This window comes from Manacus vitellinus, unplaced genomic scaffold (assembly GCF_001715985.3).
Source record: "Manacus vitellinus isolate BGI_N305 unplaced genomic scaffold, ASM171598v3 scaffold_7_pilon, whole genome shotgun sequence".
Taxonomy (NCBI): Eukaryota; Metazoa; Chordata; class Aves; order Passeriformes; family Pipridae; genus Manacus; species Manacus vitellinus.
This window is the reverse complement of record NW_021940813.1, coordinates 29172821-29185105: the sequence shown is the minus strand read 5'-3', so window position 1 is coordinate 29185105 and position 12285 is coordinate 29172821. Positions and strand designations below refer to the sequence as shown.

At 37.7% G+C, this 12285-nt stretch overlaps 1 protein-coding gene across 1 annotated transcript in view; it reads right to left on the bottom strand.

Annotated features, from left to right (window-relative positions):
* GABRG3 (gamma-aminobutyric acid type A receptor gamma3 subunit) overlaps positions 1–11280 on the bottom strand; it is a 305027-nt gene extending 293747 nt beyond the window's left edge. Inside the window, exons 1-2 of the mRNA XM_029964775.1 lie at positions 11228–11280; positions 9301–9449 (exon numbers count right to left, since the gene is read on the bottom strand). Coding sequence (XP_029820635.1) covers positions 9301–9449; positions 11228–11280 — 202 coding nt within the window. The remainder of the gene's footprint in view (positions 1–9300; positions 9450–11227) is intronic.
* Positions 11281–12285: the final 1005 nt, after the last annotated feature.

The window sequence follows — 12285 nt, the reverse complement described above, 5'->3', positions numbered from 1 at the left end:
CACTATTCAGAATTGATGCTTATTTAATGAATGAAACCACTTTGCTTCCTTCAGAAAGCTTCCTCCACATTTGAAGTCTGTCCAAATAACATTCATGTTCCTGCACAAGTCATAAATATTCAGAAATATTTTTAAAATTTTAATATTGAGAAATATTTTTTAGAAGCTCAATTAAACAGAGTAGATCAAACTGAGCTCTCATAAATTTTAAAATAAAATGAAAATTATGTTTTGTTGAGAGTTAACCTTTCTTACACTGTTCAACCAACTCCCAGGTTTATACCGGTTTTATGCAAAACAGCAGTAGTAAAAACGTTATGGATCAATACACACATATTTATAGAAGCAAAGCAATTAGCACTAGATTTTTTAGAAGGCACACAACCACATAGCAAACACAGTATCATCTCTCTTTCAGAACTACACAGCCACTTAAACTCTGCCCAAGTTCCACAAGACTTCTGAATGCAAAGGACTAACAAGATTGGTTCTATGGTAATGAGATATTTTTTGAAATTACTCTATAATGATATTTTACATTATCTCATTAGCACATAAATTGCTAACTTTAAATTGGGATAAAGCTGTAATAAATCGTTACACAGTTATCAGTAACTGTAGTAATAGTGACTGTAGTGTTAATTTTTACTTTGCATTAGTGATTATGACTATTAAAATTTTCCTACATGTCCTTATAGGCGAGATCTATTTACCTAGTTATTCATGTAAAACAAACTGCTATACTAACAACTCACTTCTCAAGGCTAACTGTTGTCAGCTGAAACACCTCTATTTTACAACAGATTACCACATCTGAAGAAAGACATGGTAACAAGAAGTGTTGAGTCACCATCCCTGGAGTATTTAAAAGATGTGTAGATGTGGCACTTAAGGACATAGTTTAGTGGTGGACTTAGGAGTGTTAGGTTAATGTTCAGACTCAAAGATCTTAAGAGTCTTTTCCAACCTAAATGATTCTATGATTCTATTCTATGATGCTATGAAGATATCAGTGAGGAAAATTAAAAAACCTCATTCTTCCTGCATGGAACAGAATGGACTTGAAAACAGATAGAGGTTAAAGTTCTCCACTTGTTACACACAAAGAAACCCTAACAGAACTGTCATCCCCATGTTTAGTTTCAAACTACCAAAATGGGACTGAAAATGAAAATCAAAAGGATAATCAAAAATTGGATGCAGACTTTAAAGAAAGTTCAGATAACAGCAATACCAGGATGAGAACACAATCCTCCAAAAAGGACATTTTTTCACATGCCAGGTTTGGTTGCCATTTTGTCCAGGAGTATGAATGACAGTGTGCACATAAATTACTCCCTCAATTAACTACAAATCACTTTTTATCTTCATTTCCCACCATCACTATCAATCAACCTTCAGCACTTTCATTTTCACCTTTTCCTAATGCACAAGCTGCAATTTTTCCAGTATTATGTTGTGGAATGAAAACTGTAGATCTTAATGGTTAGGCTTGTTTTTCAGTCAATCCCTAAAGTTTCCATTTTGTTTTACTTACATTCGTTGGAGGGGGGAGTTCCTATGTGATATCATAAGACTGACCAATAATTGAATTTGTTCCTGCAAAGTTTAGCAAGATAGCAACCACAGTCTGGATGAACAATAACAGTTATAAGAAAACTATACAGTTGCAAAAATGAGCAAAAAGATTTAAAATAATATGTGCAGAAAGTTTTCCCTATTTCAAGATAACAGAATAATTAGTCTGTGGCACAACCTCGAAACAGCAACTCTAACACTGTACATCTGTCCAGTTTACAAATACTTGCTCAGAAACCTCTTTAATGCCAGCATAGTCTGGGTAATCAGAGAAGGAAGGAGAGAGGAGAGAAGGATTTTCTTATGTAATTAGGATCTCAGACTTTCCCTGACTCTTACTTAACTTTCAGCTTATGGCGTTCTGGAAGTCTGTATGCTATACTTCCAACCTCTTCTCAGATTTCTTAGGTGAAGTTATAGAAAAGAAGAGAGAATAAGAGCTAACAGCTGCTACATATAGCTTTGGGTCTGACAGTTTGGATTAAGAGTTTGGCAAACATTAACTGCCAACCAAACTTCCCTGCCTACAATGTCATTCAAGAAAAATATTCCATCTGAGTTTGTATTGAGTAATTTCAGCAAGTAATCACTGATAGGAAATAAAACTCTAAATAAGAGCTGTGTAAATTAATTATTTACATTCACAAAGGGAAGGTTGTATTTTAAGAGTCTTTACTGTTAAGTACTTGGGTAAAAAGCTTCTTTCTCCAACACTAAACCAGTACCTCTTTGTCAGCCAACAGACTACATACAAGACACAAGTATCACATACATACAAGTAGTTCATTAGAAATTAGACAAAAGAGCATTTTTATATGCAAGGAATTGTATTACTTGAGTTAAATTATGAGAGCAGTTTCAGAAAAACAGCATTTGAATACTAAAATAGTTCTATATATTGACATACTGAAAGCTGCAAAATTCAAGTGTTGCTTTCCAGCACTGAATTTACATCAGGTGATCTAAAAAGGAGGAAAAAAATCCCAAACAAAAACCCTGTTAAATAATAAGAAAAATTAAACTGGGTTGCTTGGGGGTTTGGGGGCTTTTTCATGCAGAAACATCAAATTGAAGGGCTTTAGACTCATTGCATTGGACTAAAATTTCTCTACTTATTCTTTTAGTATGACGCATTGAAAGATTTACCTGAGAGAAGTATGAATAAAAAGTAGGGTGTTTCCCCTGACAGCTGAAAAACGGTGAACTAAAGCAGGTCAGAAAGCCAAGTCAGAAATTCATCTCTGCTCACTTCCATGATTAAACGATTAGAAAAGCAGAATGTAGGCATGAAAAAACTCACTGTCAGGATCCTGTCCTAATCAGAGCTGTTCCCATGCCAGATTTTGAAAGAGCCTATGTTTGATGCACTGTACTGGCACCAAACGAGAACTATGTGCAACCAACCTACTTATTTATGTATTATTTTAAAACTCAAATATGGATCACAAAAACAAAAATCTGGGATTTTGGAGTGTTCACAGAGTAATTTACCCCTCACTTGCTAACCTTGCTGTTAATATTCTAGAAATGTTTATGACAAAATCTGCAGAAGAAAGCGTCAATTACTAAAGATGCTGGAGAATTAGAACTCCTGCAGACAATCCAGAAATCCCTTCTATCCTCCCACATATAACAGGGATCATTCTCATTTTCATTGAATAGCAATGCTTTCCTCAAGAATATTCCTCCTCTTACATAGGTGTACTTATATATAATGCATGGGAAATGACTGGCACTAAAATAGTCCATATTTACTCTTTTACTCATGGAAATGGACAGTTAATGGATTTCCAGTTTGGTGGCTGAATCAGAGCAAAAGTTTTCTGAAACAAAGACAATCCATTTCATACCACTCACTCCTCCCCCCCCCCCCCCCAAAGAAAAGAAAAAGGAAGAGAAGTATCAATGAGAACAATGAAAGCATTTCTGATTTTTTTGTTATGATCTTTTTCAGCTCCTGAGCTCTCACTATATTCAGCCCTATTTCCTGACTAAGTCTTAGCCACAGCATTTTGGGTCCTCAACAATGGGCTATTCAAGTTTCTCCTTCCATATAAACCTAAATTAGACTAATAACCACAATGTTCTACAGTGCCCAGTACTATAGAATTTGGATCCAGGCCTATGGCTTTCCTCTCCTGAGTGCTGCCATAGCACAAACAGAATTTACTCCCTATCTCTTTCCCATGTACTACCTTTACACGCTAGTTAGCTCTTTAAATACCACTGTCTATAATCAATCCTGAAGTGATGAATGTCTCTCTCACTACTTCATGTTATAAGATGCCTGACACCGTCTCTTGTAGACCAGCACAAAAGAAGACTTACAGCAGAAAGTAGTAATTTGACCTGGTATGACAGTTTACAGCTTTCTCTGCACTATCATCTAGGAAATATTTTGATCTGTCAGGCAATAAGAAACCCTCTGTCACCACATATGGGGAAACCTAGCTGGAGCTAATTTAAAGAGCATCAGGTGTGGCAATCAGCAGCTAGCAAAAATAACTCGACAGCCTCTGTGGTAATAGCCTGTGGTGCACTTCAGAGTTCTTTTCTGTGTGGCATGCTAGGAAAGCGGGTCAGGCAGAAGAAAGATTATGGTACTGCTTCAGAACTCAAGGTTTTCAATAGGATTGTGCTTGAAAAAGAACATCTCCTTTAAAAAGCAACAGAATAAAAGTTTTGCCCACTCACCCAACAGATTTGCTCCTTGCATACACTGAGAAACTGGTTAAACTAGTTACAGAGAAAACTTTAACCTGCCTTAAAAGAGAACTGCTGTTAAATGCTACCAAACCAGCACAGTAAAGCACATCAGACAGAAATTAGTCTTCCATGTTTGCTGATACAAATGAGCCCATTTATTCCTACCAGCTACACGTATGAAAAACTACTCAGGTTACTGAGAGCTGCACAGCGATTTCTGAGACTGTTCTCATCTTCAGAAATATGGCTAATAGTTACAAAGATACTTGGGGAGCAAGGAAAACCAGCTTGATTCTCAAGACAGCTAGAACTGGTGCAATCAGAATATTACATATTTCAAAGTGAATTTATTTGGGCTTATAAATAAACAATAAATACAGGGTACCACCAGAGGCTGTAAGGATCAAATTATTTTAGAGGATCCAAGAGGAACCCATGAGTTACTGCAGGATAATTGAAAAAAAAGGAAGGAAAAGCAGGCATTAGTGGTGAAAGTACCTCAGAACACAAGCTGATGAAGTTTTCTTCAACATGTGCATTTCAGAGCCTTCCTTAATGTAATTAGACATTCGAGAAACAGAAGATGCAAACATGCAACACAAATTACCTTACTACTCTGCAGTTCTAAGCTTAATCTAGGGTGAGAGTTTTTTCCTCCCACTACTAATAGCACATTTCAGAAACCTCTCACATACTAATCTTTTTGATGGGTAAGGTGACTTTCACAATGAAATAAAAAAGTAGCATATTCCACATGTAAGCTCACTCAGGGAACTTGACTAGCAAACCTTTCACTTTCTTTCACTGCTACAAGTTTTCTATTTAAGGTAACTTACATTCCATGGGAAGTTCAGGTTGAAACGGGTTCTGAAGGTAGATTTATTTTACAGAACTCCATTGTAGACTAAGCTGTCCATTAAGGAAGGTGAAAAGGAAGGTTTCATTAAAGTAAATTGACTTTGAAGGAAATATGTTTTGTTACGTGGTATTTAATTTACCTGCATTTTGCTTCATTTATGAGTTTTCTTTTGTTTGGTTGGTTTTGTTTGCTTGTGTGATTTTTTTTTTTTCTTGGAAATTTAATTTTAAATCAGTCAATCAAAAAAAGAACAATGACAAAAATCTGGTTTATCAGTAGAACCTAAATGAGACTGAGATTTTTTTAGCTGTAATTACCATCATTCTAGGTTGTGCTCTGTTGCTTTTCCTAATATTTCTAATATTTTTATTTTATTAATAATAAGGAAGTAAAATTTCAGGGGCAGAACTTGGTCCTACTAAATGTTAGGACTTAAATCAATGTGACATGGAGGAAAAAAACATGCTTGCAGCATAGCAAGCCTTACTGGACTTAGAAAATTATGCATATCCATTGAACAGGTCTTCACTTCAAAGCACTTTGGAACAAAATAGAGAATACCTGCCTATGGAAGAGATGTTAAGACCTTTACAGTTCTGAATGGGTTTAGTTGTTATGTGGGATTGGTGCCTTTTATACCATGCAACAGACCTGAGATTCTCAGATCTATAATTGTAGCTGGTAGAAAAAAAAAAAAAATATCAGTGAAAAAGATGCTTCACATCATAAAACACTTTTCTTTTTGATCTAATCAGTACACTGGTATTAGCTGTTCAGTATGAGATGCTTTCTTTTATTTCCTTTCTTTCTTTTTTTTTTTTTTCGATTCCAAAAGGTGTGTATTTTTTGTGGTATAATGGAAATCTGCCAGGTGACACCAATGAAATGAAAACCCTCACAAGCCATATTTATGGAGACAGGAACTCTGCCAAGTGTGTGGCCACAGGGGATGCATTCAGGCATTCCCCTGCTGGTAGAACACTGCTTTGTTTCCAAAGATCAAAGGCCCCTTTTAGCTAGACAGGTCCCGTTAAGGTAGCACACTGATAATAGCCTTTACAGGTTAACTGTTTTGCCTAATATTTAGGTTGTTCAATCCACTCTCTAAAAATCCTGGCTTGGAACCTTGCAAGTGATGCCTGAACTGCTGAGTGTAGATTGTGCACATTATCTGCACAACAGTCATTTACATGAAAACTGAGGTTAAGTATAGACCAACATAAAAAAAAAAGAGAGTAAATCCTGGCCTACCAGTGACCTACACACTCTTAACAGTGGTATAGATATTTTTGGGTGAGGGAGGAGGAAAGAGAGTAGTTAAATGTGCACAGGAGTTTATTCACTGATGGCTGTACTGCTGGGCTGGAGGTGATTGCTGAAGTCTACAGCAAGGAGGCACTCAGAATGTGCCTGTACAGTGCCAGGTAGTACCTGGACATATCTGAGTTAGCCAAAACATCAGCTGCCCTGGGAAGGATGAAAAACCGCAGCGAAGTCACTGCCTAGGCCAGCATGCACTTCAGTACCTTCCATTTGCCTCAGTCTTCCCCTTCTCTCCATGGCCTTTGGCTTGCAAAGTGCGTTCCCAAGTGATCTAAAAATTGCAATCCCAACCTTTGAAAGTACAAAGAAGTTCATATTTCCTAGGCTTTTCTGACTGCATTCAGGACAACAATCATTTCTTCAGGACCATTGCTAAAGCTATCCACTGTCAGAAACAGTGGTTTTGAAATAAAGGATTGGAAAGCTGAGTAAAGTGCAGTGTGGCATGAAACAGTGAGTACCCCTGTCCTGTGGGACAGCTGATTTGCTTCCAGGCAGCACCATGGAAATGTAAAGGCACAAAGGAGTAGCTGACTGCATGTTAGTCCTAGATTTAACCCTCGGTATCTTTTATTGACTGCTTGATTCCGAGAATTACTTCTCACTTCTTCCACTGTTTCTTTCCATGCTTCCTATAAATTTCAAAACATGAATTTTCTTATCATATGCCTAAGTTACCTGGTTCACTACTTTTTTTCCTGGTGCTCTAACTGATACATATTATGCTTTCAATTATTTATATTAATATTGGGACCTTCAGGGCAGGAACACAGTTCAGTTGCCAGGACACGTCAACTATCCTGTTCGGAGAACAACCGTCTCCCAGATGGAAAGGAAGATCACTTGTGTGTGCTGCACCAGCCAGCAATTCAGGGAAGTTAGATGCAGTACCCGATTCTCTAGTATTCCCCTTGTGCTCCCCTTGCCTAATGCAACAGCTTCCCAGCTTCAAAAGGGCAGTGTTATTTATCTGCATCACTGGTAGGAGAGGTGAAAAGAGGAACCAGGGAAGGAAGCAGAGGTGAACTACTCGAGCATACGAACAACACTCAGCTCAAGTTCTGAAATAGCCAGATTGCTATCAAAGAGGAAAAATAGCCTAGGACCAAGACGCTTGATAGAAATAGATGTAGCTGAGAACTGTAAAATCTCTGATATGTGAGGAGCTGTGTAATTTAACTCCTTTCTCTAAAACAGGATTTACAAAATCTTGTGGAGAGACAAAAGGAATTATTTTGATAAAAATGACTTTCCAGTGCTGTAAGATATGTCTGACCTCTACTGATTTTATGGCAACTGACATGGGGACTTTGAATGATTACTTTGCCCCACATAGGCATAATGTAATTTCCTCTGCCTTAAGTCAGTGATCTGAGGACGTGGTGTACAAAATAAATAAAATATTTTGCCTGAGACTGTCTTCCAGATGTTGATATGGGTGGGAAAGTGCATTAAAGCATTTCTCCATTAGATATTAAAGATCAGCTGAATCCAGTATGACAAACTAAGTAGAGAAATAAATGTCACTTTGTGATAAAAACAGAAACATGTACCAAATATAATTTTTGTAAATTCTATGGCAAAATCAAAGCAATGGCTATGAAAAAGAACCAAACATACACTTTCTTTCATAACACAACATGGTCTTTTTTTCTGCAATTGTTGTATTATTGTGTAGCTATGAGACACTTACAACAGTAATGGTGAATGCATACAGATGGCTCTCACTTCCCTCTAAACTGATCCAAAGGGATCATCTAGAAAGTGTATCAATACATGTGCTATCAGCTAACAATAGATTCACTCATAATCAGTGATAGGAATTCTCCCTCTAACCTTTGCAAAAATTTAGGAAAAGCAAATTATATTATGTGATTGTTTTGAGTATTCTCCATTCTCAGTGCATTCTGAAGTACATGCAAGGTGCAGTAAATATAAGTGACAAATGCTCTCTGATTTCTGTCATGCAAACTTGCTACGAATAAGCTGAGCAACAGTTGTGCTACAGCCATTTTGCAAACCAGGCAAACAGGGCATAACTAAAAAAGGTGAAACATTAAAAAAGAAAAAAAATCAACCAAACCAACCAAACCAACAGAAATGAAAAACCAAAACCAAACCAACCAAACAACCAAAAAAAAAAAAAACCAAACCAAAAAACATGTCTGGTTTAAAATAAACAATGCCATTACACAAATTAAAACAAAAAATAGCCCAAGGTAGTTATATGCAGATATCTACTGGCTCTTATCTAAATTTTATACTTAAATGTAGTAGTACTGACCACAAGACTCTTCCATTGTATAAAATTTCTTTTGTAAGTGTCTGATGGTTTGGGTAAGAAAACTCTGGAGTTGCCCTATACACAGGTAAATCCTGGTGCTTTCTTCTCAGCATTAAGGAACATAACTTTTGTGATCACATTTTGAAGAGAGTAGATGCACATTCTTCACTTGCTGTGTCATACTTTTGGTTTTTAGTATGCTGAGGTTTTGTTTGCTTCTCAGAGTGTGAGTTTTTCAGATGCAGGGACTGGATGACAAAAGAGGTAAGTATGTTCCTTCCTCTGCCAAAGACCTGCTGAATACTTTAGAGCTAACCCTTCCATCTCTCTACACAAACTCTGTACAAGAAAACCAGATTTTAGGATCCTAAGTTATCACCAGATCTTCTCATGAGAATTAGTATTTTTAAAATAGTGACTTGGAAATGAACTTCAGCCAAAAAAACCTTTATCTCCGCTTTCCCAGATGTTTGTGCACACATCCAAAATACACCATGTCTTCTCTGTGCCCAGAGAGCTTATCCTCACCTGTGCAGAAAGAAGTACTTACTTCCAATATCTGGCCGTAGCTTTTTGTCGTACTCTCTCAACAGCTTATTTAGGATGAGAGTCACATCTGTGTCTTGTGTTTTTGGAGCTAAAACCCATTTTTGGTTAGTTGTTCCATCTTCATATTCATCCTCTTCAACCTTTCTAGAACTGCAATAACAAATAAAACAAACACATGTTATTCTACATAACTAAAACATGAATTTACATTCTAGGTAAAGCTCCACAGTCATCTGAAGAAGTTTTAGATGTCTCAGCTGGCTTTGGACCTACTCAGCCTTAGACTGGTTTTGCAACAGGGTGCTCCCATAAACAATTATTGAGCATCTGTGAATGGGTCATGACTGAGAATGATTCAGAAATTGTCTTCTCACAATTTCTTCAAAAAGTTATACTCTAAAAGTTAATACAGTTATCAGAGTAGTATTTTATATCATGTATTTTAATAAACCTACTCTGATGAGTTTACAATACACTTTTACAAAGAGCAAACATCTGCAGTATCATTTTATTAATACATCAAGACAACTGATTCATCTCTGGCACAAAGGCTAATAAGAGTATTAAAAATTTAGATCTGTTAATGCTTCATGATCATTTTATCCTATTAATAAATTATTATATTCTCAGTGCCTGAATTTCAGAGTTTAATGTATTACAAGGCTTAGAATTAAGAGCTCACTCCTTGAATTTAAGATGGATTATCACAAGCACACAAATACATTGCATAAATTAATCTGAATTTCCCTGCAACTTTAATGACGTTTTTTAAAAAACAGTACTACCCCAAGAGTTGCGACTTCTTTCCTTTAGAGGTAGGTTACTTTTAAGAGCATATTAATACAAACGTGGTGAAACTGCAGTTTGCCCAGAAATCACAGCTAGAGCTATTTTCACAAAAGACTATTTTCCTTTGTGCAGCTTTTTTTGCACAAACTGTAAAATGTTGATTTGAAGATGTATCTTTTGGTATCTTAGAAACCAAATCTGTTTGATGCCTCTCACTGGAGAAAATCTATGACAGTTAAACTGAGATGAAGTTTTTAGGAGAAAAGATAACCTCAATGGTAGAACCTACAGCAGTAATCATATATTGCTTCAACCTGAAATTGCCTGGGGGATATTACTTCATTTTGCAACATTTTTGCATAAATGTCAATACTTTTGTGAGGTGCAAAGCAATGGAGAATGAGAGGCACCACCTTGCTTATTCATGGGATGTGATACACACATCAGAGCAACCTTCTTTCTCTCCCTCTCTTTCTCTCTAAAATGACACTAGTGTCTTTTAAAATACCTCAGATGTCCAGAAGACTTGATAGACACTCTATATTAACATAAAAACCCTGATACAAGTATAAAAATTTAATCACAGAGCATCAGCAACCCTCACATTGCTCAAAGACCACTATTTGAGATTTTAATGAAACTTCTAATTGAAACTGTTCTACAGCAAATACATCCCCAAGGATTAGCCATGAATCACTTAGCATGACCTCACAAATTGCAAGTGCTCTAGGCACAATTTCTATATAAAAATAATTTTGAAACCTAGACCCTGAGGATTTTCTATAAAGAGCTCATACAACTAATTGCAAAAGTAGAGGAAACTTAGAAATTTTGAATAGACAACCATTACTTCTCTGTTATTGAGTTGCATTTTTTAAAAACTGGATTATTTTTTTTAATAATTCAATCAATGAGATTTAAAAAACCTCAAGAGGATTTGCGGGGCAGTTTTTTCTCCATCAGATTCATGACAAGTGGTTTTAATACCGCTGTTACAAAGCCATTCTCAAAGGAGGCATCATCTCCAAATATACATCGTTGATATTTCAGAGCTGAAACGCTGCAGTGGTGCTGAATTGCTGATAGCAAAGAAGCACAAATCATATGTCTTTTTCTGCTGCATCCCATCAGAACTTTACCAGAGGTATTCAGACTGCACATGGAAATGAGAGCTGAGTTCAGGTGGGATCATGACTCTCATTTCAGGGAGATGCTGCTTTAAAACCAGTCATGAACAAGAGTCTAAGTAAGCACTGGCAGCCGTTTTAGATCCTCTCACTCTAGCAGCTTCTTTCCTAGAAAGTACCTCCAAATAATTTAAATCTCTACCTATCTTCTCGATTAAGACTGGAGGTGGGAGACATGTCACAGTGCATCAAGAATAATACACTAGACATATTTTCAAGGTGTTTTGTTTTCCTTCTTAAGACTTCATTACTTCACTTCCCTTGCTTGCCTCTACATAGTTAAACTCCTTGAAGGCACTTGCGGTTGCATTTTCATCTGTAACTTTACTGGTGATTGCCAATTCCTATCATATTCCTGCAGTCCACAGAAACAACAGTGGGATGATAGCAGGCCCATCTCAAAGTGGGAAGGAAGAAATGCTACACACTTTCCCCAAACTCTTCAGGGGCCACTAATTTTGATTCTGTGAGGAGACAGAGAAGAGACTGTGCATAATCTGCAACAGAGGAAGTCTAGAAAACCCTGAGAGGTTGCGGGGAAAGGGTTTATTTCCTGCAACATGTGTGTCTGGCACTTGCTCCAGGGGCTGGCAAAGAAACATCCTCTAGTTCCTGTGGGGCTTTAGGAGAAAGATGCCACTCGGGTGTGGGGCAGGCTGCTGGGAAGGAGAGAGAAAAGCCTCTGAGCATGCCTGCAGCCTGGTTTGTGGCTGAGGTGATCCCTTTGCCTGGGTTATGCGGTGAGGGTATAGGACAGCCCTGGACAACCATAAGGACCGAAGGCGAGCCTAGACCAAAAGCTCAGGGCTGCAGATGCCGGCTGTCCCCCTCTGACTTCCAATAGGTTACGCCGGGGCCCTGCCGGGGAGACCCTTCCCAGCTCTGAGGCATGTGCCAGGGGCTTAAGCTTCTCGCGGTTTACCCGCTCCCTCTCCTCGCCGGCCCCTCCCGCGGAGCCCCCGGGGGTGGCGCGGAGGAAAGCCAGGGCCGTAAGGGGAGCCCGGGCAGCG